This window comes from Pestalotiopsis fici, assembly GCF_000516985.1.
Source record: "Pestalotiopsis fici W106-1 unplaced genomic scaffold PFICI_Scf_10, whole genome shotgun sequence".
NCBI lineage: Eukaryota > Fungi > Ascomycota > Sordariomycetes > Amphisphaeriales > Sporocadaceae > Pestalotiopsis > Pestalotiopsis fici.
Window position 1 is genome coordinate 954,637 of NW_006917100.1, and position 25,843 is coordinate 980,479.

The 25,843-nt window shown below is 49.2% G+C and overlaps 7 protein-coding genes across 7 annotated transcripts; 5 read left to right on the plus strand and 2 right to left on the minus strand.

The window, feature by feature from the left end:
- Positions 1 to 2,431: 2,431 nt before the first annotated feature.
- On the plus strand, positions 2,432 to 4,412 carry PFICI_12539 (uncharacterized protein; the record flags this gene model as incomplete). Its single annotated transcript, XM_007841120.1, has 5 exons — positions 2,432 to 2,961; positions 3,039 to 3,196; positions 3,248 to 3,471; positions 3,525 to 3,927; positions 3,988 to 4,412. 5 exons carry the CDS (start codon positions 2,432 to 2,434, stop codon positions 4,410 to 4,412), a joined length of 1,740 nt encoding a protein of 579 aa, XP_007839311.1.
- A 326-nt stretch (positions 4,413 to 4,738) lies between these two features.
- On the plus strand, positions 4,739 to 5,632 carry PFICI_12540 (uncharacterized protein; the record flags this gene model as incomplete). The annotated part of the gene is made up of 1 exon (XM_007841121.1): positions 4,739 to 5,632. The coding sequence occupies one exon, from the start codon at positions 4,739 to 4,741 to the stop codon at positions 5,630 to 5,632; it is 894 nt and encodes a 297-aa protein (XP_007839312.1).
- Positions 5,633 to 6,131: 499 nt separating this feature from the next.
- PFICI_12541 (uncharacterized protein) lies at positions 6,132 to 8,119 on the minus strand (the record flags this gene model as incomplete). The annotated part of the gene is made up of 4 exons (XM_007841122.1): positions 6,132 to 7,082; positions 7,124 to 7,201; positions 7,453 to 7,873; positions 8,082 to 8,119. The coding sequence occupies 4 exons, from the start codon at positions 8,117 to 8,119 to the stop codon at positions 6,132 to 6,134; spliced, it is 1,488 nt and encodes a 495-aa protein (XP_007839313.1).
- Positions 8,120 to 10,329: 2,210 nt separating this feature from the next.
- On the plus strand, positions 10,330 to 12,286 carry PFICI_12542 (uncharacterized protein; the record flags this gene model as incomplete). Its single annotated transcript, XM_007841123.1, has 3 exons — positions 10,330 to 10,602; positions 10,672 to 11,606; positions 11,668 to 12,286. 3 exons carry the CDS (start codon positions 10,330 to 10,332, stop codon positions 12,284 to 12,286), a joined length of 1,827 nt encoding a protein of 608 aa, XP_007839314.1.
- Positions 12,287 to 14,082: 1,796 nt separating this feature from the next.
- Positions 14,083 to 15,564, plus strand: PFICI_12543 (uncharacterized protein; the record flags this gene model as incomplete). Its single annotated transcript, XM_007841124.1, has 4 exons — positions 14,083 to 14,158; positions 14,222 to 14,369; positions 14,431 to 14,962; positions 15,025 to 15,564. 4 exons carry the CDS (start codon positions 14,083 to 14,085, stop codon positions 15,562 to 15,564), a joined length of 1,296 nt encoding a protein of 431 aa, XP_007839315.1.
- A 1,157-nt stretch (positions 15,565 to 16,721) lies between these two features.
- Positions 16,722 to 17,291, plus strand: PFICI_12544 (uncharacterized protein; the record flags this gene model as incomplete). The annotated part of the gene is made up of 2 exons (XM_007841125.1): positions 16,722 to 16,956; positions 17,098 to 17,291. The coding sequence occupies 2 exons, from the start codon at positions 16,722 to 16,724 to the stop codon at positions 17,289 to 17,291; spliced, it is 429 nt and encodes a 142-aa protein (XP_007839316.1).
- A 1,747-nt stretch (positions 17,292 to 19,038) lies between these two features.
- On the minus strand, positions 19,039 to 21,144 carry PFICI_12545 (uncharacterized protein; the record flags this gene model as incomplete). Its single annotated transcript, XM_007841126.1, has 3 exons — positions 19,039 to 19,688; positions 19,764 to 20,382; positions 21,106 to 21,144. The coding sequence occupies 3 exons, from the start codon at positions 21,142 to 21,144 to the stop codon at positions 19,039 to 19,041; spliced, it is 1,308 nt and encodes a 435-aa protein (XP_007839317.1).
- Between the last annotated feature and the right edge of the window lie 4,699 nt (positions 21,145 to 25,843).

The following is a 25,843-nucleotide window of genomic DNA, read 5'->3' on the forward strand; positions in this document are numbered from 1 at the left end:
TGCGGAAACAACCCAGTGGACAGGAAAGAAAGTTTTTGTGATGATTGCACCCAGCGAGCCCAGATCCGGCGCTCTCCTGTCTCAGTTCATCGCCTTAGCGGTTGCCGCTAATGCACGCCGCCACCTGGATCCTTTTGACATGTTTCTGCAATTCGCAACGAGCAGACGAGAGGCTCGTGCCATCTCCCTCCGTTCTGGATTGGGTTTATAACCTGTCGGCAGCTAATATAGGTAGGGCTGTTCCAGGCTGCTGACTTTCTTCATTTTAGTATGTTGATGATGATGCGAAACGCCTACTGGGCAAAGTCCCTATTGCCGACAGGGAAACGATGGGACTGTGCATCGATAGATTTCCTGATTCGTGAATGCGCCGGCTCAGTGTTTGTAGCTTTCAACGGTTACGATAATGGTGACTTGGTAAGAGTATATACCGACCGCCGCGTATCATGTACAAAAAAGGGGCGGGCTTGGCTTCCGAGGCTTGGCTCTCAAGATAGAGCCTTGAACCCTAGTCGGGCATCATAGTCAGCAACCTTGGATACTCCAATCCAGCAAATGATTTTAACCGCTCAATGAAAATTTCAGGAGCGATGCATTCATATTGAATTTGAAACAGAAAACTTGCGGTCAGCGACCAAGTTATTGCCTTTGGCGTCAATCCTCGGATCATTCGCCATCATCACAACTGACCTGTAAGTGGACGACACACTGCAACTCTAAGGAGACAGTTGCATTGCCACGTCAGTCTCTCCAGAAGCCAAGCAGGGTAGTGACAAGTCGAACATGGTCCAGCCACTGCTGCTTCTTCTCTGTCTGGGCCAGACATTGGGAATGAAATGATTTACCATCCGGAACTCCCCATAGGTGTCACCGACCTCTTGCCGACACAGACCGTGTTGAACACAGGCTCAACGGGCATCGGTTAAGCTACATGTAAAATCTCGCATCAGCCATCATTGTCAACATCGCTATAGTAGGTATCGCTGTCACCGGAAAATGGATGGATTTTCGATAGCCCTGAGGTGCAAGCCATCATTCGCCTTCTTGGCACGTCATGCGGGCTCTGCTCTATTATTACATCCCACATGGCACTATCCTCCTGGATCCAGAAGAAGTGTTCTTACGATTAGGCGATTCGTTATGATCCATGCGTCATCTTGTGTAATTATGATGACAAAAGTAAGAATCGTGTCTGTTGACTAGTATATAATGTCGCAACTTATGTCAATGTCGCTGGAGTATCGGTAAACCTTGGATGTAACCACGCATCTGTTTGCTCACGCGGAACTTCGTGAAGACAAGGCCGTAATTGGTCATCGAGAGACTCTGACCGTGGTATATAGCAACGAAAATCAGCTAAGCTTAGGACGCGGCGCCTCTTTGACTTGTCTTCTCTCCTCAAAGATCTCTCCAGCAATCCCTAGAGCGTCTCTTCCCGCTGGAACCCCGCAGTAAATCATGGCATGTCTACAAGCCTCGAGAACTTTTTCTTCTGAAAGGCCATTGCGGAGCGCGGCATGAATGTGGATGCGCAGTTCCGGGCCTCGATTCAATGCAATGAGCATGCCCATGTTGAGCAGTGCTCTATCCTGAAAAGAAAGTCCAGGGCGGGCATAGGATGAGAAGCAGACTTCCGCGATATATTCTGCTCCTAGTTTGCTCGGCTTATCATCCCTCTTATGCGTTGATCAGTATTACGAAGATAGATAGGTGATTAACCATCAAGGAGGCACTTACGGTTTTTGAACGCAGAGCATTCAATTGTTCTTCTCCAAAATACTTCTGCATCATCTTCAGTCCTTGCAACTGTTTTTCTGGTAGATCGGCCATATTGCAGAGTAGGATAAGAGAGTTTCTTGTGACTTGTAGGAACATAAGGATATAATTTGAGGACCATAAAGTCTGCCTTTTATGTAAAACTCGAATTATATGCCTATTGGGTCATGTTCTAGTCTGTTGACAAACCCGGTACCGAAATGCCGACGGCCGAGCATCGAACATGCAATATAGTCTCCTTGTGATTGCATCGCGCCAATATGGACCAAGCCTCGAAGGTCATATATAGGGCCTCTCTCTCAATGAGCACAGTACCACCGAGCATGCCGGATAATGAGCATTTCTTGTCTACCACCTACGGCTCGGTGTTTGTGAAATTCAAGGGAGGTACAACATTCATCAAAACCGAGCCAACTCGGTTGAGCTGAACAAGATTCCCAGAGCCGAGTGACTTGAGCCGAGCTACCAGAGCCGAATCGTATGAGCCGAGCAGGTGTATAGATCACAAATATGCCGATAATCTTATACATCTCTTCAACAGTTTTGAAAACAGTATGGTTCAAGAACAAAGTCAATCTTTTAGTTCCCATCTTCAACAGCGACAGCACTCGATTCCTCGTTCATATTCTCTTAGTTGCGGCCTACGAAAGCCATCATGTCTTGTGAAAGAATAGCACAGCTCTCTGGCCATCTCTCGAGCGCCGAGAAGAAACCAATGCCACCCTACGAAATTCTTGAACAGCCGCTTGGCAATACCAGACACATCAGAATTGTCAATATCGGAGCGGGCATGAGTGGCATCAACATGATTCGCACCCTTCGTTTGCACCTCACAGACTTTGAGCACGTAGTGTACGAGAAAAATCCCAGCGTGGGCGGCACTTGGTTTGAGAACCGATATCCTGGCTGCAAGTGCGATGTACCTTCGCACAACTATCAATTCTCCTGGCGTCCCAATCCCGAGTGGAAAGGATTCTTCTCGACCTCGACTGAGATTGAGGCCTATCTGTGCCAAATATGCGAGGAGGAGCAAATGCATGACTCGATACGAACGCAACACCAGGTTGAGCGAGCAGTCTGGGACGACGTCAATGGTCTTTGGCGGTTGAGGGTACATGATCTCCGCAACGATACAGAATTTGATGACTACTGCCATTTTCTCTTGGATTCAAGCGGTATATTGAAGTTTGTATCAATCTATCCCCTTTTAGGCATACTGGGCATACTTTGAGAGAGTCGAGAACTAACCACTCATGCTGCAGTCATTGGAAATGGCCCAATATTCCCGGCCTACATGATTTCCAAGGCCGCTTGATTCATAGTGCGGACTGGCCTTCACAGTTTGATTACACGGATCTGACTGTGGCTCTGATTGGCAATGGTTCATCCGGTGTTCAAATACTGCCAGAAATACAACGAGGTGAGATATACTGATAGAATTCCACAGAATCTGCAGGACTTATGAGCATAGATGTCAAACATCCCATCCATTTTGTGAGAGAACCGACATGGATCGTTCCTTCTAGGCTACAGATTCTGGCTCAGGGAGCTGGAGACGGTATCTTGGGTGAAGTGGCCATGGACGAGAATTCCAATTTCACTGAAGCCCAAATCGAGAGGTTCAAATCCGACCCGGCCTACTATCACAGGTTTGTGAAAGCAGTTGAAGAAGTTGTCAATGGGAATTTCCCGCTGGTATAACCTGGAAAAACTCCGATCTATTAGTGCCCCTCTAACATTCCCAACAGACCTTGCAAGACACCGAGCTCGCAAATAGATTGCACAGCCAAGCGACTGCGTACATGTCCCAGGCCTTGGGCGGAGACGACCGGCTCTGCAAGGCCTTGATACCCGATTTTCCATTAGGGTGCCGACGACTGACGCCGGGTGTGGACTATCTCGAATCTCTCACAAAACCAAATGTGAGAGTCGTGACCGATACGATCTCAAAGGTGGTGCCTGAAGGCTTGCTGTTGATGACAGGTGAGATCATTCAGGTCGGTGCTATAGTATGTGCAACAGGATTCAATGTTTCATTTTGTCCTCGGTTCCCGATCATCGGCCGCCGAGGCAACCTTCAAGACGTTTGGACTCGGGATGTACCAAAAGCATACATGTCATTGGCCGTGCCGAATTTCCCAAATTACTTCAGTACGTATTTCAATACGCCCTGCAAATAAATCTTTACATGTCTAATCAGACTTGCCAAAGCATTCCTTGGTCCCAATGCACCAATCGGGCACGGCAGTGTCTTTACCATTACGGAGCACATAGCAAAATACGTAGTCCGCATCATCAAGAAGTGCCAGATTGAGGGAGTCAAGTCTCTGTCGCCTCATCAGTCCGCCGTGGATGAATACTTTGAGCATATTCAAAGTTTTATGCCGCGAACGGCTTGGTCCTCCAATTGTGTGTCCTGGTTCAAGAATGGGACTCAAGATGGCCCCGTCATTGCTCTGCATCCGGGGAGTCGTATTCACTTCTTCCACATGCTTGATGCTTTTAGGGGCGAGGACTGGGAGTTTGACTATTACAATAAGAGAAATCGCTTCCAGTATCTTGGAAACGGCTTTTCGACAAGGGAAATGGGAGGCGGTAATTCCACATGGTACTTGGATCAGCCGGATGTCTTGTAGCTCTGAGGTGCACCACGTTGTATAGGCCAAGAATGCCGTGCTCGTGTGTTTCCTTGTATCAAATTTTCAACAGAATGGCATTGTATTTTCTGTGGTATTTCGTAGACATCTTTTTCATAACTTGTGGCTTTTCGCCAATTACAATGCAGTAGTATTCGCAGATTCGCAAGCTCGGCGCAGTTGCTCGGCACTCGGTATCGTCGGTTGACGTGCAACTAGCTCTGAACTACTAATTTAGATAAAAGTCCCATTCACGGTTTTCCAAAAAGAACAGTGTTATGTTTTCGTTACGATCTTGGATTCAATTTGCAACAGAGCCAAGAGCAATGGGCACCGACACGCCCATCGAGTTCATCTCTACAGGCCGCGTAAAGATACGCGAGTCCATGAGTGGACAGCCAGCCAGCCGCCTCACGCTCAACCGCCAGTTACGATCTCTTATGGGACCTTGGACTTCATGGCTTCCCATTGGCGTATTCCTCATCAAACACAAAGACGGTCCAATCCTGGTGGATACAGGTGCATCGCCAGACTGTCTCAAAGACGGCTACTTCTCAGCCTTCAGCTTCGTCGTCCACATTGTGAATCAAATTCAGATATCTCTAGAGGATGGCATCGTCTGTCAGCTTGGGAAACTTGGAATCGACCCAAAAGATCTTCAAGCCATTGTGCTTACCCATCTACACCATGATCACGCAGGTGGCCTCGAGGAACTGTCACAGCTGGCACCAGAGGTTCCGGTATACGTCAGTGCCGAGCATTGGCAAGCCTTTGGGAACAACTCCCGATACGCAGCCATGCAAGGCTGTGCTCCTGACCACTGGCCCAAAGACTTCAAGCCAGAGCTTCTCACATTTGACGGAGCCAGTATTGGATCCTGGACAAGGTCGAACCCCATCACAAGGGATGGAACCGTCGTTGCCGTGCCGACTCCTGGCCATGTGCCCGGCCATATCTCTGTCATTTTTACCACTACCGATGCACGAGACAGAGATGGAACAGCAACTACTTACCTGATCACCGGGGACGCAACTTACGGCTTGGAGTTTTTGGAAGCGAACGAGCCTGATGGTGTCAATAACGACCCCGCCAAGGCTTTGGAGAGTCTGCAGCTTATCAAGGAGTTTGCAAGACAACGGGAAGTTGTGGCCCTCCCGAGCCATGATGTAAATACCCCTCGGATACTAGAGGGAAAAGTTCTGTACCGTCCAAAAGATTGATTATCTGGAAGTATGTTTGTAATATCTTGATCAAACCGCGCATAATCTAGACCGCAGCCGTCTGTCTTTTAGGAACACCAATGTTCAGCAATCGAACTACGATATTCACACCAAGTGGCAAAATTTAGACTTGGCAACCTCCCATGGAAATAATCAATACTATTCAGGGGCCCCAGCTAACATAGAGTATGGTCAAGGTGCAAAAGCAAGTCAATAAGGATTGCGACATTAGACATGAAATGGAACTCTGGATACTGTGTAATTGCTTACACTGATTGCAACTCCTCTAAATCTCTCTGTTTCTCCCCCCAAGAAGCAAAAAATATCATCATTTGAAAACCTGTCTGGCTGAAGTCTAAGATACTATTCCAGATGCTAGATTATTGTACATGAATGCTTCGTGGCAGATTGTGTCCGTAGCTGGTGCTCAAATGCCCCTTCATAAAATCTAAGTCCCTCCAATCGTTTTCATTGTCCGTATGAGAGGGGCCAATGCCATTTATCCGAGCCAGAAATTATCCGTGGTAGATTCCAGACCCAAGATATCCATGATGGTGCAAGCTGGGTCAATATACTCCGCCAGGCCGGAGCCACCAGGCATGCTTTCGTATGCGTCGTGCTGCCGGGAATCGTCATTTCTTGTGTGCAAGAATTTGATGGCCTTGCAAAATTCCGCGGGGAACGGAAGCAAGAGCCCAGATGCTTGCTCCAAGATGTCCTTGTGCCACGCATCTGTTTGCTCTTCGTCTTGCGCGCGCGACGATGTGTTGGTCCTTGTATTCGCTCGTTCAAGTTGCAGTCGATTAATCTTCTTGAGAACGAGATCGGACCCACCAAATTTCTGGCGCAATTCCCCCAAGACTGCGCAAAGAATGTCAAGCGACTCTTGATTATAAGATTCCTCCTCTTGGGAGGCACGGACTGAAAATAGAAGAGGCACAGCTGCTGCCATACATAGAAAGCCATGTGTCTGCATCAGATGCTGCGCATCTCTTCTGCAATGTATCTCATCATAGAGGGCAGCGATGCAATGCGACGAGACAATAGACACTACCGATGGCTGGAATGCACTTGTTTCTTTGCACATGAGCATTTGCGACAGGATGATTGTGACCAAGTAAAAGATGAACATTTCCGACACAATGCGATCGTAGGCCAGTCGCTGTCCATTCGAGTCGAAAAGACGCAGGTGCCAGGGAAGTGTATCATGCCATGAGCGAAGCGATGCAATGACATTGGACATGTCCTCTTTCGAAGGTGTTTTCCTTCGCGAAGTCATGTCTACAACAGTGCCGGTGATGGTACCCAGTTGGAAGATACGCATGGCAATATCGGAGCGTACGTTGCCCTGCTGTGGAAAGTCCTGTAAGCTAGGCATCGCTACGTCGCAGTGCTCGAGCAGGATGGCCGAAGGACGGCCCCAGCAAGCTACCATGATTTTATCCACATTCTGGTGGTATATATTAGCATGGATTCTGAGACACAACTCACGACAAGATGCCAGAATATGCGACGCAGGAGGCCCGGACGATCATGATTGGCATGTCTTTGCTGCTTGTGTACACCCATCTGGATCGATAGTCTAATTGCAGAACCAATGCACTGCCAAGGCCCATCCAGAGTAATGGAATCAGTCGACTCAGCACTCCAGCAAGACATGATGCATAACGCTTGCAATACCGTGAGGTGGTTTGGTTCGTAGTTGAGATATATAAGCGTTTTAACTTTTCCGTACAGCGAGCGAGCCAGGCGCAAGCTGTCTTGGTCGGTCCGAGTCAGGCAACCTGCTGAAGCAGAATTGATGAATTGGGACCTCTCACATCGCTTGGATCAACCACTGGATAGAATGGGAAGACGTGTTCAAAGAATGCGTCGGTCAAGGCATGCATAATAGGCCCACGCGGCAGGATGTCCGATCCCGTTTGATCTAAGATATTGGTACTACCGAATGGAATAGGGGTGCCAGGGCTGGCGGCTTCGTCGCCCGACGTCGCCGTTGGTGCACTTGACAGGACGGAATTAGAGGATATAAACCCGCCTGGCCGTCCCGATGCTATGGGTGAACCATGTTGCATGATATCAAGGTTCTCATGTTGACTTTCGGCAACGAAATCTGTAGCTTCATTGAAACTAGTGAAGTTGGAGCGTGCTAATGGCGAAGAAGCTGTGGTAAAAGTCCCATCGATACCACTGGTCTGTCGCGGTGGTCGCGAACGCTTCTTGCGAACCCCGGTGCGGCGGCTACAAGATTAGCAAGTCAGCCTCTCTGTCCCTGCCTTGGGGGGAATGAAGTTTCAACCAACATGCATCGTTGATTGAGCCTGCGACAATTCTTGCAACTGTTGTCCTCGCGGTCTTGCAAGTCACATTTGACCTAGCCAGGGTTAGGACGAGACCATCACGACCAGGAGTCAATATCTTCACCTTTCGATCATGACATTGAACACACACTATCCGAGCGCGGTCCTTGGGCGGTCCCGCGTCCATGTTTAGATTTCATACTGCTGCTCACGAACCACTCTGGTGGTCTAACATTCAGTCAGCAGTAGTAATACATTGGCGGGTTGATAGATGATGTCTCGAGATGCAATTGAGCTTTGGCAATATTTCTCCACATTATTTCACCTCAAGCCTCGGCTTGACGGGCCGGTGTTAGACTCCGTAGCGCCAGTCTCGTATGTAGTGCCAGACTGGCAGTTGCCCATGAACGGCTTGAACCATATTTGCTCATTTATAGTTCATGGGAAGGACTTCATCATCTGTTTAAAAACAATATATGCTGTGGTTTTGTTCTGAGATATATGCACATGGAACTAGAAGCTCGGATTTGGGTATGATCGCTTGACTTTTCCAGCAACCAACTCATCAACGAATTCGGCAAAAGTTATAAACTGGAAATATGGATACAAAGACCACCCGTACATTTAGCCCAATATATCACAGTTTTTATGCGTATTATCAGCTCGCACGTATGAAGAATGTGTGTACTGCGCTAACAGCAGAGCTTTGTTGTTCAGATGCGACGGGTCCAGATTCGCTGCATTTGTGGCCCCTGCCAATCGCCGCATCATCTCCGAAGCCGATACCTACCTATTATACTATATATTGTCAGTCGATAAACATTTTCCTCATACCAGAGGCACAAAGGGACAGTAATAAAATCAAGCTCTACGTTTTCGCCAATCTTCTCTTTGATAATTGCATTCATCTCGACCCAATCTCTGAGCTGATAAGTGGCAGGCTTGTCGATTTAACTCTGTTCGGACGAAACAAGTAATGTCGTAGGAGTAGGAAGAAAACATTAGTTAATATTACGAGCAAGAGCTTTGGAAATTCCTGATCATGGCTCTTTTGTGCGCACCTACATACCTACTTTATTTGCTGGATCATGACCATCCTCGATCAAAGCTTGGAAGATTCAACCTCCTGTTTCACCTGCTGCGCCAACAATAAATACTTTCTGTTTCGCCATCTCTAAGAGATCTCGACTGGGTGAGTTTGAATCATAAAAGAAAAACTTGATGAGATATTGATTTTGGGCCAACTTCTTCACTCCTTTGGGGCCAATGATGGCGTCCCGTTCTGGCGGTCCATTTGTACCGAGTGCCGAGTACCGAGCTGCACTCGCCGAATCTGCCGTCCGCCGCCGTCGCCCAAGGGACAGAAGGGGTGGAGATTGAATGAGTGCATCTCATACAAATGCATATAAGTTAAGCTGCAAGTGCAGTCGACGGATTTCTTAAATCTTCATTCAATTGCACGAATGTTCCTAAAAGGAGTCCAAAATTGGAGCGCCTGTCTGATCACGATCTGGTGGACAAAATGCCCACTGCCTGATGCCGCGCGGCACGATAAACTCTAGGTTCACTGCATCGAGCTCTTACGCAGGCACTTGACGAATTTGGTATCCCATGCCCTCCCTCTCTTGCAACATTTTAAACAATTGCCGAAGGGGTCGTATATAAGGTTTGGCGTTGAGCCAGGGCAAGCCACGGGGCACAAATGTAGGGCTGACGACGGAAAACAAACAATGCGGCATAGCTAGTACTACTAGTCGTATTTCGGAACCGCTATCGCTTATGTGACACGACTGGCAACTTCCCGCTATTGTGTGATGTTGATGTGATATGTATTGGGATCATGGCCTGTATCTGCCAAGTCTGCCTGCCAAAAGCCCTACGTGTACACAAAGGTATGTAATATGCGAATACGCACCTGCGTTGTAGATCACCGAAAGGGATGTGAGTGAGATCACCAAAAAGAACCAAACTTCCCGTGCAGTCCGTAAGCACCACAAGCTGGTAGCCTCCTTCCAACCCCGGCTTGCCCAACGCCGCTGAGGAAACGCGATTACACAGCCGCTCCTTTTTCTACAGAGTACGTGCTGACATGGCGTTCAGCTTAGCCCGTTTGGCCCCTAGACGCGATGATCTCTTCCAGAATCCGGCAATCGCGCACAGGTTGTGTAGCGCAAAGAGCAGCACCGCTAGAGTCGTGGGCCGTCGCTAGTTGGCCTTGAATGACAAGCCACCAGGAAAGGAGTACCGTCATGTTTTAAATAGAACTTGTGTGATGGGCGGGTGTAAAAAAAAAAAAAAAAAAAAAAAAAAAATCATATATAGCCCAAGTCTGACGTATTCAGCACTACCTCGTCCTTGCTTGTGACATGACTCCAATTGTCTAATCAGTAGCTCAAGATGTATGGAACGATGAGCAAGTTGCTCACAGTCGTCGCTTGCCTGGGGTTATTGCAGCCAGGTCTTGCATATCGACAAGGAGTAACTCACGACGGCTCCTGGGAACCCGAATATGTCCTCATAGCAACATCACAAAATATTACAGTCAATTGCCATTCTCGAAAATCAGTAGTCTTCAATGGCACATCACCTGGACCGGCGATACACATGGTAGAAGGAAAGACGACATGGGTTAGAGTGTATAATCAGATTCAAAATGACAATCTCACAGTGGTAAGACAGCCCCTATGGAATGCTCATCCCCCAGAGTTGGAGGAGATGAATAGAGCTGACGCTCGGTAGCACTGGCATGGACTTTCGCAAAGAACGGCGCCATTCTCGGATGGCACACCTCTGGTGTCGCAATGGCCCATTGCCCCGAACGAATACTTTGACTATGAAATCCACCCCGAGATTGGCGATGCTGGTACCTACTTTTACCACTCGCACGTTGGCCTCCAAGCCTTGACTGCCCACGGCCTATTGATTGTCGATGGGGCGAATGACACAGAACCATACGAATATGACGATGAAATTCCTCTCGTACTTGGTGACTTTTTCCCGACTGAGGATGAGGCACTAATCGCAGGACTAGTGGCCAATCCCTTCAAGTGGTCAGGAGAGACGCAAGCATTAATTCTCAACGATCGCTCTGGCAATGCATCATTTAGTGACGCAACTGATCCATCGTGCACCCCGTACGTGATGACGGTCGAACCGGGCAAGACATATCGACTTCGTTTTGTCGGTGCAACGGCGCTATCTTTTATCATGCTGGGAATAGAAGGTCATGCCAATCTGACTATTATCGAGGCCGACGGTCAATACACCAAGCCCGTCGCCACCGATCACATCCAGATTGGAAGTGGCCAACGCTTCAGCGCATTGCTCAAGACAAAGACACAGGAAGAGCTGGACGCGGATGGCAAGAGCTCATACTGGATCCGCTACGAGAACCGTGATCGTCCTGCCAACGTGTCTGGCTACGCTCTCTTGCAGTACACCCGTGGCGGTTATCCTCAACTTCCTCCTGCAATCTTGCCCAGCGAATCTCCCGTTCAACTGACGAGAAATCTCTCCGAGTATACAAAGTGGTTGGAGTATTCTCTAGAGGCGCTCAACCCGCTAGAGACCTTTCCAACCCTTGACGAGGTGACGCGAACGGTTTATATCCAGCTGAATCAGCATGTCGTCGATGGTTTCTATAATGGAAGCGTGAATGGAAAGCTGCAATGGGAGTATGTTGAGTTATCCTGTTTTCCGGCGTATATGCAGCAATACTAACTTTTCACCACCTAGCTCCAATAATCTGACCTGGACGGAGGAGAGTCTCGAAGTCGACCACTTTACGCCGTACTTGGTATCAGCCTATACCCAGGGGACTGTTCCGGACTATGATGCCGCAATCGCCAACGGCGGATGGGATCCTGCCACGCGAGCATTCCCTGCACGTGTCGGTGAGACCCTCGACATTGTCTGGCTCAGCAATTCGGGACCTACTGGCGGGTTCGACTCTCACCCAATGCACGCGCACGGCGCTCACTTTTTCGACCTTGGCTCGGGCAATGGAACGTACAATGCCACTGAAAACGAGAAACAGTTCTCCGGTTACACTCCAGCCCGGCGGGACACGACGCAGCTCTACCGCTATGCCACCTCGGGCCAAGCTAATCACACCATGGGATGGCGAGCATGGAGGCTCCGTGTGACCGAGGACAATGTCGGCGCGTGGATGATGCATTGCCATATCCTTCCGCACATGGTCATGGGAATGCAGACAGTCTGGGTGTTTGGCAATGCCACCGAGATCATGAGCGAGATACCACAGCCATATATCAACGGCTACCTAGAGTACGGGGGAAGCGCTTATGGTAATGATAGTTCTGACCCATTAGTTGTGCCGTATTATGACGATTAGGTCGTACTTTGGAGTTGAATCAGTAATAGAACTTGGAATCATTTATGAAGAACATCTTGGGGGTTATTCTGTCGATCGCGGGCTCTTTGCCAAGAAATGTTGAGAAATGTCCTGTTTGAATCGCAGTAGATTGAAAAGAAGCCAGGCACGTATTGAGGCAGATCCAAAGGTCGAGATGCTGCTGCTGACTGTAGCGGGCGGGTCGAATCCTTCAGCTCATCAGGCCTGAAGATCCGCAGATGACAGAATACGTTCAGTTGTCATATCAATGTGAGGGACTACTTGAGGGATCCCATGGCATGAAGAGGATCGAGGTCCAAAGGATTGGCAAAGAGAACCTTTCTATCAAACGTCATTGGCGTGATGCCAGTGATGTCGAGGCTCCAGCGCACCATGCATGGTCATCTTGGGAAAATCCAAGCGCAAACGACTAAATTTTAACTTGGTACGCTGGGGCACAGCACTCTTAAGTTTTGTTTCAAATATTGAAGGGTATTAGGCTATGTGGCTCATGACGACTAGGTTAGGTTAGTTGGGTGCGGAGTCGATAGCGAAACCGATAGCGAGCCATTGAACATTCAGCCCTATACTACAAGAAGCAACCAGCCCTATTGCAGTGCCAAGTATGAACATTGCACAGCCCCATGAGCTTTCGATTAGAGCTTCTGCTTTGCTACGCCAGATGCCCCAGGTGTGGCGTTTAGTACAGACAGCTTTCGAATCCCATCTCTGGAACAGACACAGGGCCAAAAGTACTTTTTATTGCTTCTATATTCAGAAGATCTGCAAGGACCCCGCAGAGGCACCCCGAAATGGAAAATGGATTCTTGGCTGTGCCGCAAAGACAACAAAGTGAGAGCTCCCTCCATGTCGCTCGTGCAGGGGCTGTAGGGGCACAGCGCAGTGCTGACAGGCCATGCTCCACACTTTAGCCAGGGAATAGATCCTACGAAATGCAGAGTTTGCATTGAAGTCATCTTTTGTATTTGAAAGTCTTTTTTTTTTCAGAGTAAGACGTTCATGAATGGGATTGGATTGGTATGTAGAAGTAATGTTGAATACCTACTTTGCTCATTTATTGTTTGTATGGTATTGTCGTTGCCTGGCAAGTAAGTATACTATCATGTTCATTTGGATTATATCAATCGCAGGGCTCTGTGTAATACCCAACGCGCATCATGTCCCGCCAGCAACAGGAACAGCACCCGCCAGAATGGATCGATGCAGAATCCTTCAAGTTTTCAATTGATCCTTTCAATAATTATTAGAATTTGCTAAGCAAAGAATCGTTGATGACTGGACATGTCCACTTTTTGATCTTCGGTATTCGCTGCGCTGCTAAAGAGTCCTAAAGGTTTTGGGTGGATGGCGGATCCGCATGCTCGCTATCGTACCTGCAAAAGAAAGCTTAGCGATTTCACAGTGTGGTCTGATTGGTCAAGAACGTGGGCTTACCAGGATAGTCAAGATAGCATCGTGGCTTGGCTTGGCTGGGGGCTGGCTGCCTTGTCAAGACTCGCACTCGGAACTAGTAATGCTTGATTCAAAAAGGCCACTGCAGTGAGTGAGCACCTTCTATGGGACATGGCGACATGAAAAGGATATAAACGTTCACGTATCGCTGCCTTGGCGGTGTATTCATTCCACCACAAACAAGATTCAAAGACTCATAAAACGACGACACAATACAACCAGTTCATTGTTTTTGATAAACTAAAAACTTTCAACACATTATTATTACGCGGCACGTCTATACAATTTACAACATTTCAAGGAATCATCACGACAACGTCGCCATGGTTCGCCATCACCAGTCTTCGTCAGACGACTCCAACAGCACACATGTCTGCGATACACCTGCTTTCGAAATTAGTACGTCAACCTAGGGATTCTGCTCGGCCCATTGATAATAAGACTGACTTTTGGCCTTTACAGCTACAACGACACCAATCGTTGGCAACTTCCAGTTCCATGAGTTAAACATGATCATCAGCGGCGCATGTGCCGCCTTTTCGGTCATTGTGCTTCTTTTACTCATGGCCCGACACACTCTCAACTTTAGCAAGCCACAAGAACAAGCCAAGTGAGTACCGACCAATGCCAAACTACTACACCTATCCAGCCTTTTGCTAACCCCAACAAAGCATTCTGAGGATTTGTCTCTTCATTCCAATCTATGCCATTGGCAGCTTTATAGAGATCTGCGCACCCGCCGCTTACATCTACCTGCGTCCGTGGCTCAACACGGCCCAGGCCGTCGCCTTGGCCAACTTCTTCCTCCTAGTCTGTCGCTTCCTCTCGTCCGAGACCGACGACCGCCGCGAAGTCTTTCTCGCGCCCATGCAGGCGATGCGCGCCAAGTCGACAAAGGGGGCCGTCAAGGCCGCCAACGGGTACCAAAAGACGTGGCTGTTGATCTTTCAATACCCCGTCGTCTCGGTCCTGGTCGCCATCTTTACCGCCATCACCGAAGGCGCCAATGTGTATTGCTTTGGCAGTCGGCATGCGTACTGGGCTTCCCTGTGGTTGGAGATTGTGGACAAGGCCAGCACCATTTTCGCGATTATTGCAGTCCTCAAGACATACAGCCAGCTCAAGGAGGAGCTCAAGCCGCATCGCGCCTTGGGGAAATTGTTTGCGTTCAAGACCTTGATTGGACTTCAATTCTTGCAACAGGTGAGTTTGGAGACCCTCCGCAATACCCCATGCAAGCATCTTGTACTGACAATTGCCCCCAGATCATTTACATGATTCTCACGCGCATCAATCCCTCTCCGCTTGAGCCCACCGACACTCTCAGCTACACTGACATGGAAGTCGGCATTCCCCTGTTGCTGGTCAGCTTGGAGCTCGTCATCTTCTCCGTCTTCTTCCACTTTGCCTACAGCGTGACGCCCTACCGTCTCACATCGTACCAGCCCAAGCCTCTATCCGTGGAAGAAGGCAGCGAGTTCATTGCCAAGCCCGACGGCGGCAGCAACCACGGCGGGCCTCTGGGCATCCGCGCCTGGGCCTCGATGCTGGACCCGCGGGAGCTGATTGCCGCCATCCTCTTCACCTTCAAGATGCAAAGCGAAGCCCGAAGGTCGGCGCTGAGATGGGATTCGTCGTCGCCGGCGGCGCCGCTGGGCTCTTATGGTGCTTCGGCTCCGCTGTCTTCGCCGCCACTATCCCACGAGTACGCTGGCTCGGGACGTGTCACGCCGACTGGCCAGCAACCTCACGATTCGGCATACGACCAATACAGACAAAACGTGTCCTATGGGACCCACAACTGAAGACTCGAAAAGTCATGATTTAGCGGCGCATCAAATAATGACTAGGTAGCCGGAGTCTGGGGCTTAACGGTGTAATTTGGTATTATGAAGATGGAGGGGGCCTACTGAGCCAACGTTGGTTGCATTCAAGCGATAATAGACATTGATTTCAAATTACCTCATCACACCTTGTGTCATTTGCGTGCTCATATCACATCATAAGCAAATGTATCGTCTTTCCTTGGGCCCACGCAACAAGGACAAATGCCAAGCTCAGCTGCTGCTGTTTATTTCATGACTTTGGGGATCCTGGAGTTCCGCGCCACCTTTGTTGTTCCTGTTGATCTTCCTGATCAAGTATATGACAAGGGTCTCATGACTACTGGCAATGGTCAAAAATTATACATGATTTGGCAATTCATTTCTTCCATCTTGATTCGCACAGGTTGAGATTGCCGAAATGATCATGCAAGTATAACTCTTCTCCAACATCACGTACCAGACAATTGACTATGAGATTATGCAGATCACTGCCAAAAAGTTATAATGGTTCGCTTCTTTGGGAGATAATTCGCGAAAGGAATGACACGGTGAGCACCTGCAAGGATTCTAAGCTTATTTTCTCTGACAGGCCTCATTGTGACACGAATTTTGAAAAGCCATGCTACATTTGGAGCAATGCGTACAGTTCATCATTCCCGAACAAGATGATGTTCTGTTCCAAGCCTGTTCATGTCCAATCATTTAGCCCTGTCGGATATGTACATTGAGGGGGTTGGTTTGAGCGAGGCTGCTTCCCGTACATGATGTTCCGGGGAAGCGCAGGGGGACGAGTTGACCGAGTCTCAGCTTTCATTACCACATATTCTTTAGTTGATGTCATGTCTTCATGTTCTTTCTGTCAGCACATGATCCTTTTTATACAATCTTGTCAACATGCACAGTTACGCATGCCGAGACCTTTTGCTTCGAGGAAGTGTTAGCGTCGTGATTCGATCAGTGTTGCACAGGTTGAGAATATAAGAGGGCACCCATCCATTTCAAACATGAACTTTTGTTTACATATGCTACAACTCTGACTCCAACTACATCCAGAATCAATTTTCCCTCCCAGTCTTTAAGAAAAACCATTGCACGGTTCCGACATCATCATCTCGAGATCTTACCCTGAAACCACCATGCAGTTCAAAGCCTTCATCATCACCACGCTCGCAAGCGTAGCAGCTGCCGAAAGCCTCTCGGACGCCATTGCCGACTTTCCCAGCTGCAGTCTCAAGTGCTTTGGTGACGAGGTCAGCGACCAGGGCTGCAGCCTCACCGACTTTAACTGCATCTGCGATCACCAGGTCCAATTGGCCGTGAGCCTGGGCACCTGTGCTGGAAATGACTGCAAAGGCGTTGGAGACAGCTTTGGTACGTTTTTTTTTTATCCCTCTCCCTCTCTTTCTCTCTCTCCCCCTCTCCCTAATCCTCTTATTCCGCTCCTACTTGACGATTTCAATTATTCCCCCGCAAAAGTCTAGTGTTGCTGATATTCGTCGCGCTATCTTTTAGATGTCGGCCAGGCTCTCGGCGACTTGTGCGTGCGATGGCACGAGGACCCTCCGACCAGCGAGGTCAGCGCGGCCACGAGCACTCTCGGCGCCGCCGTCGCGAGTGCCACCGTGGTGAATAGCACTGCCGTAGATGCTAGACCAGCTGTCGGCATCATGGGTCTTGCCGCCGCCGCCGCCGCTCTGGTGTTCTAGGTTGGACAAACTGAAAAGAGGAAAATTTGAAAGAGTTCAAAACTACCAAATGCATGATACTCCTGCATGCCCCGTAGCATAGTTTGTCTAGGGAGGGAAAGAAAATACCTGCTTGGGGACGCCATGGGACGGGATGGACTCGAACATATAATCTAGCACGGTGGAGTTAAAGGTTCAGGTATCGGATTTAATAGCGACGAGAATATTGAGAAATACAGTCAGATAATACAGTGTCAAGTTCTTGGAATAGTAAATTACATTATATGAGACTGCTGACATACGCAAAGTCACAGTAAAAGCCCACGTACATTGACAATGGGAATTCTCGAGGGTATACCTAAAGCGTACAATAGGCGAGTTCATGAAAAGGGGCCGCTTTGTGATCGTCCTATGGGAGGCCGTGGCGAGAGACAAAGCAATGCAAGAGGCTGAGGCGACTTATCAAGTGAGAAACCCGCCATCAGGACATACGAATTGACCAAGGCCTCTTACTGACCAGCAATGGCGCTACGTAAACGAGCCACGTATCCCATTGTCATCGTAGAAGGGATTTCTTAAATCATGGATAAACTTGCAATAATCACACAGACAAGTATAGCAGCAAGATGAAGCGAGTCTCCTGAGACACCGCAACATCCCGACTTGGCATTGATGCCCTGAATATTATATGATGAGACACTTGTACTAGGCTAATTCCATTGTATACTGCTACGACATGTGCTTCGCCTCGGGGCCACGTCACGAGTCAGCTCTTTTGACTTTCAAGTGCATGAGTCATTAAACGTTGTGACTTTGCATGGACACGATCACGATTATCCCAGAGTTTTCTTTTTCCTACCAACACCCCCTTTGCTTGTCAGGCGCGTGCCGTAGTGTCACTGCACCAACGGGTATCTTACCGGAACATTGCAGCGCGCATATACGAGTTCCCCGTCAATCAAAATGCGGGTCTCAGATCGGACATCTCACCCGGGCTGAAAAGAAAGGCGATTTTTGGGTTGATGAATGAATCGACTTGTACGGAATTCTTCACATTACTGGGTGGTTTCTATACTGCTCCTCTCTATGCTGTTTGCTACAGGAATCGAAGGCCTGGATTTTCTGTATCCGTCCATATCCGAGCTCTGTGCAAGGGTGACCTCTGCCTTATCCGCTCAAGTGATCGCAACGTTGGGTATCTACAAACCGAGCTTTGCGAATCTAAGAGCAATCATGATTGCTATCTTATATCCTCTCTCCCTCCTGCTTTTCGCCAAGCTCCCCTCAATGGCTGATGATGCAATATTATATATAACGTGATGGCGGCCGTGACGATGACGTATGTGCAAATCCTGCGCTCTTCAGCGCCAAACAAACAAAATCCTTGACCCTGAAACCAATTCGTGTACTCCTAGAAACGCCATATGTCCTGCTGGATGAAGCAGTGTATGCACGCAATTGTAAATGCCAAATCATGCACGCCGAAACTTTGAAAACAATTGACAAGACAAGCGAGAGCTGCGATATCGTCTTGGGAATCGCAGCTGATCCGTGTGTGACACGACCGGCTATGTCGTCGGTCGTGTTTCACAGGCATTGCCGGGAAACAAAGGCGTGGTGAGTGTCTCTTGTGTTCCTTGGCTCGGAAGGCCTAGTACACTCGATCCAACCACGGCTTTCGATCATCAGAATTATTGGTTCTGTGATTATCTGGCGGTGATGGTGTCTCTGTGCGAGTCGAGACGGGTTGAACGGCTGCATCGCATTTCTATTGCGGCAGCAAAACGCCCCCCTCTTTCTCGTCGTAATTCTCCTTGACGTGGGTTACAACCTGCTCCGTCAGCTGCGCACACCACGGATCCACGTATGTTGTCCACAGATTGGCCACTGCATAGTTGAGTGGAAGCCAAATTGGTAGCCACAGCATCAGCTTCCAGGCGCCGGGGAACTTCAGCTGGCCAGGGACCGTCTCGCCGGCATCATTGACAACGTCAGCAGGCAAGCGAGCACCGTACACCATCCAGCACAACAGCCAGCGGAGAAGTGGTCCATGCAGCAGGTATACAGCAAAGGATTGCTTTCCAAGCCAGAGCAGGTACTTGCTCGAGAGAATATCCTTGAGGAAGGGGCTAAAGTGGATGCCAAGGGTGATGAACTCGAGTCCAATGCCAGAGCCGAAGCGAGGAAAGTCGGGATCCTTGGGCAAGATGTTCTTGAGAATCGAGAATAGCCAAGCAGACCATGGTTGCCACTCTGGGTGGCCTTCTGGGTAAGAAGCGATGAAGCAGCCAATGAACAGGAAAAAGATGGCAAGCATCTTGGAAATGCGGGGACGATTCGCAATGAAATCGTTGGCAGAGGGCAAGTTTTGCAGGTCGCAGAGGAAAACTCCCCAGAAGAATTGCATTCCAAACGCCGCTGTGGAGGCCAGTAGGTTAGCAGGGAGAAAATAGCTAGAGGCAAGAAATGAGGTCTGCGGGCAAGAAAACTCACAATCGGATGCCACCCAGAAATAGGCATACATGGCCAAGGAAGCCATCATGCGGTATCTTGGCTGCATGTAGGCGGTACCAATGATGAAGACATAGACCCAGAAACTGCCCTTCAACAGAGGCAGCAGCGTCCATTGATTTCCATCGTAGCTGTTTCGACCATGGGTCCAAGTGGTGATGATATTGTAGAGAAGACTGTAGAGCGCATCGCCCAGGTGGGGTACCTGATCGGGTGCAGTTGCGCCGCACCACCAGCAGTCGCTTCGCTTAGCCACGAGGAAAAGGCCAAGCTGCGCCATGACCCAGATGATGCAAGTAGCCAGAGCAGTGGGGATCACAAGACGGGGAACTCTGCGCAGGGCCGATTTGGAGATGGAGGTGAAGGCATTCTCCTGGTTTCCCTGGCGGGAGAGCTTGATGGGCTTGAGAGCGCAGACATAGCCGGTCACAAAGGCGAAGATGGAGACGCCAATGCGACCCTGAACGAGGATTCTGAGAAAGGGAAGCTGCAGCAGTCGTGGTGCAACATCCTGAGCGGACGCGGGCGAGAAGAGATCGCCATCAAAAGCGCGGGCAATGTGCGTAGAGACGACTAGAGAGGATGCAAGACCTCGGAGGCCCTAAAGTCATAGAAGGTTAGCTCAAAGACCACGGCGGGTTCAACAGGATATAAGCGATGACGAAGAGGTTTATGGGTGTCGGTCGCTGTCGCTGTTGCTGCTTAGCCGTCGCGGTCGCTGGGGGGTTGATCTGATAGCCAGTGGGTCAACGGTCGTCGGCAGTTCGAGGGCCTCAAGCCAGGGGGCCCATCCAGTCCTTCAGCACACTATTGGACCTTTTGTTGTAAGCTTAAAAGTTGGCGATCTGCGCTAGAAGACCAGCCACGAGTCGCTTAGATCTAAGATGTGTGCGGTCGTTCCAAGGAACCAAACCACTAGCTAACAGGCCTGTTTTTTGTTCGGTTCTGAAAAATATGACGGATCCCCATCACCGAAGTCATGTAGGTAGGTGTGTGGTGCGTTTGTCAATTTTCGTAGGGGGGATTTTCCATTGTCTTGCATCACCATCGGAGGTACGCGGTGGCTGAATTGGCGCGTGTTTTGATCTAGGTGATGCGCCGCAGACCTGGGGAAATGGCAAGGCGCAAATCCAATGGCTTCGACGAAAGATGAGAGCCCGGCAGTCGTCAATCACTCCTTCAGACAGGCCTGGTGCTTGGTGTTGTATTGCCGGATCCCAAAGCATGCTTAACCGATTCCTCATTGACGGCGACCCAATCGGGATTTGTGTAATTTGTGTTCTGTGTGCAGATGGGGAAAACGGGACCTGTGAAGTTGACTTACATCCACCCATTTTACGTTTCCCTCCTTGCCAATAGCCATGGCGAAAGCAGAACCTGGTAAGATCTTCTGGTCGAATGGAAGATCGGAATGGTTTTCGTCTTTACCAGGACATCCGTAAAGTTGCTGGCTATGATTCAATGGATTTGGTTGACCACCTGCAGTGGTGCTCGTGTCCACTGACAGGCTCCGTCCGAATTGACTTCGTCCAAATTCAATTGCCTGCACCAAACTGGCAACAGAGTTGGTGCTAGGTAGAGAATCCGGGGTGGGAGAGGAAGGGAGAAAAAAAAGCAGAGCCTCCCAAACTTTCAATGTCCACCACTCCTAGGTCTTGTTTACGCTTTTCCTTTGAGGCACAGAAACCACAATTGTCTGTAGCCCAGCTTTGTCGTGATCCGGATGTCAATTGTTGTGAGTTTGAACAAGAATCAGGCCTTATTGGTCGAGAACGAGCCAAGGAATATCTGTGACCTTGCCGAACACCCGGGGTGGGAATGCCGTGTGCACCTGCGATCTGAAAAGAAAACGCAAACGATATCGACTCGGTGATGATGGACACAAGGTATGACCACAAACAATGAAGGAGGGAAGTAGAGAGTAGTCAAAAAAAGACTCCAAACAGAAAAGAACGAGAAATAGACCCGCGAACGAACAAGCGAACCGAAGGGAGGGAACGGTAGGAGGCTGTCCCAGAGGAGGCGAATGGCTGAGACTTTTGAGGACGGGGTCGGGCTTAGGGTGGAACAGACCTTCCAAGAGGGGAGAAGGGGAAGTGTAAGTACTAGTAGTAATAAACAAGAACCAGAACTGCTTTCTCTAGGTTATGACGGTGACCCTGCTTTTTGTTTCTTTTGCTGCTGGCTTAGGTAGTAGACGACTGACTGACTGACATGTTCCGGGCCATGGGAGTCAAGTTGTGGGAATCTGCGTCTTGGCATACAGGTTGCATAGGGTCTCTGAAATGGATCGATCGTCTGAAGCGCAGCCAGTCAGGTCAGTGCCCGGTATCATTTTAGCAGGTGGCTATCTAGCAAGTACTGCCAATGGTACCTACCTCCATTATTTTGGTATGATAGCAACGCAGGTATTGTCTACTACTACTGGGTACACTATCAATGTATCTATCTACCTGACAGGCTTGTTTCCCAGGTTCTTGTTCTTCTCCACGCCTTTGATGGGGGGCCCTGGGGGAGCGGGAGGGGAGGGGGCGGCCATCTATTACAACCCAGGCAAGGCCTATCTCTTACCTGCCTTCTGACCGTAAACATTGTACATATTTTCAATGACAACTAGAAGCGGTGCAAGCCAGAAAAAGACCATCCCGCCGGACAGGACGGCAAGGATCTCTATCTAGGTGTCCGAAGGTGCCTTTGGGGGCGCTGCGCAGGGGTTCACTTTGGGCTTTGTTGGAAAGGGACTACTTGTACTTGCTTGTGGTGCTTGTGTGTATGTCTGTGTGTGTGTTGCACGACCTACCTAGGAGCGAGAGCTACCTTGTACTTACCACTCGGTTGTTGCTGGCCGCCAAGCAGGAGGTGCGGATTTGGGAGGGTATCAAAAAGGGAATTGCCGGTTTGCCGATTCTGGCGCTTGCAGCACTTGTCTTGGCATTCGCATTTGTGTCTTGGCATAGGGTTCAGTGGCTTGCCAATTCTAAGGCTCAGGGCTTCCCAAGAGGCAGATCTCATTCCCAACGGCCCCTATGCCAGCACTAGTATCGCAGAGTGGCACGAGCAAAAAAAGACTATCAAATCTGATTTCTCAAGAATCATCACCGCCCATGGGGTAGGTATGGAACGATCTAAGGGGAGGGGAGAAAGATTCCAGAAAGAAAGGGGCTTGGTTCAAGGGTCTGGCTGATTGCTTTCTTCCATTGCTTGCTTTAGTGAATTTGACTGGCTAAATTTGTCGTCTCGCAGATGAGCCTTTGTGCCTTCATATGATGGTAAGCAGGCAAGCAAGCAAGCGGTTAGGATTGGATTTCAACTTCCGATATAACCGGTCACCTTACCAGGTAGGATTGGGATCGATTATTGCTCATCAAGCACGATTGACAGGAAGATTAAAGCCAGACAAGGCCAGACATGAACACGCGTACAGAGTATTTTTGGTACCCATCGTGATCTTCTCACTGATCTCTGGCAAGGAAAAAAAGAAGAATAATTATTAGAATAAAGTTAGGCTCAAGCATAACCAACTCTAAGCAGGAAAGAAGAAGAAAAAAGATTCGCTGTGTCCTTCCTTTCCACCTGCACGTGTAGATGTGCTATGTAATAGCGCTTGGTCTATTATGGTAGCCGTCTCGTCGCTCATAGTCCAGCCTATACTAGAAGGGGCTACCCCACGAGTTCTAGACCTTCCATAAGGAGCAGGCCTATGAACTTGACACAAGTTAAACGGGCTGACTTGAAGAATGCTGGGGCTGGTAGTAGATACATTGGCTACTATGTATGTGTAATAAAGCAGCACTCTGGCTAGTAATCTGTAGTAATCTGCTGATGTCAATATGATCACACAATGTGGAATTTTTGGGGGGATTTGACGATTCTTTGGCCTTGTCAATGTCGTCGTCTTCCTTGTTCCCAATCCCCCACGTTCCCGTCGTCGTTTTGTCGTGCCTCACTCGTACATTAGTTTGCCGATTTGCCGTGCGCTGCCGCGTGCAGTCGAATCTCTGGGCAAGACTGGGCACATGGGCAAAACAACAGCATTCAATGGTGCAGGGCAAAAGGCAGTCGACAGGCATTGGCTGCGCTTGCAGTGGTGAAGGCGGATGATCTCCATAAGCAGTGCTCTACAATGTACCGAACAACGCCCAACCGCGTCCTTGGACGGCCCCTGTCGCAGTTTTGGCCTCGTCCCAGAGTCTTGGCCTGCAGCGGAATCCAGCCACTGCCACCTTGGCAGTGTTTCGAGCGTACTAACGGATCTTAGTATCAGGTACCTAGAGTGGGAGAGGCCAACAAGGTAGGGCAACACCATTGACAAAGTACAACAACCACATCAGTTGATTGACTGATCTACTTGATTATTACCGTCCGCGATGGCGGTGCATTTCGAACCGTGTGTGCGTGCCGACTAGGCGGACGGCTTGCCAGGCAGGAACGAAACGCAGTACTGCTTGGTGGCTGCCATTCTGATTTTTTTTTTTTTTTTTTTTCCCATGGACGCACTTCGCCTCGTTCTCCTTGCTGTTTCGGTTATGTTTATCTTCCGAATCATGTGTCTGGGATTGCTGGGCGGTGATGCTTATGTGATGGCTTTTTTTTTTCCCTCCCCTACCACACATTGACACGCATGAGTGAGTGCGAGAGTATACTCGTCGCATGTCCGGATTGTTAGATACCCGAATCGGGTGAAAACCACAGCGCTGAAGCCAGCCGCCTGCACAGTACGTACAGAGCAGACCTATGATCTCTTCTCATGTAGTAACAAGTCTTGTTACCACTTTTGGTAATCTCTTCCTTCCTCATTGAAGCAATAATTGGAGCGCGACCCCCAACAATAACAAGGCAAGGGATGAAAAGACGACCATAATTCACGCGACTCGGCGAGCTTCAATAACGTCATAGTCCGGTGGCTCCACTAATGGAGTGTCCACGTCCGATAAGAGAAGCCCAGAGCAGTGATCTCTGCGCTACTACCAGCGTGCTCCTCTTCCACTTATCATGTGTGCAGACAAGTGCCCCATCCCATCAATCACGATGCGACAGAAGATCCAGTCCTTTGCTCATTGCCGGTGGATATGCCAAGCATTATTCGAACACCTAGAAAGCCCGCGACAATGTCAAATTGAAGCGCCGGCGGGCGCCTGTCCCACGGTGGCGCGTTTGGCTGCAAGGTGTCCAGATGGAAGAAATCTCCCCTTCACTATAACACGGAATCTTGGCATTGGGGCTATTCGGCATAATCGGGTAACCCGGCATCGCTGTGTCGCCGCTCTCGAGCATGTTTGTGATACTACTATTCGGCTCATTACAGCACAGCCCGTCAGCTTAAAGGAGAATAAAAAGAATATCCAAACAAATATAGCCATATGGTTTTCTTCAGGGGAGCAGATGGCAAAGAAAATTTCCAGGTTCAATCTCGCTTCACTGATTCATGGCAGAGAAAGCAACGCTGGGCGAGGCTAGCAGAGGGCGGATGGGGGAGACGTGCCTGTCAGATGCTTGCATGCGGCCCACTAAGAGGTACCTAACCTACCTGAGGTTGTACTAGAACCTGCCCTGGAAGCCGTCCACATACCTCACCTCAACCTAACAACCTCGTTCGACGGGCATGCATCTTCCAAGGAACCAAGGTACTGCTGTAGTATCTGTCTTCCAAGCCGGTCGATTTCCGAGGAATTTGGCCCTATTCCCGCCGCTTGTGTTTTTTTGGTCTACTTTATTGTCAGTATGAAAGATCCTATGCCGACAATATTTTATCATGACACTCACGTGGGTTATTCGGGAAAAATAAAATGAGAAAAAAAAGAAGAAGAAGGCAAACTTCACTTGACTCGCCGCTTGTGCTTGGCATATTGAATTTTTCCCCGCAGAAGCCCATAGATCTTTCAATATTTCTCATCATCGTGGAGTGCCATGATTGCCCATCATTATCCAGAACCACGGAGCATCCCTTCCAATGAGGACATCAAAAGAGGATCTCGCTTGTGGAAGAGCCTCAACTCACCCCAGTCAACCTCCACTACAACTAGTATGCACAGGCCTGTCCCCTGGTAGTTCATTACCGGCTG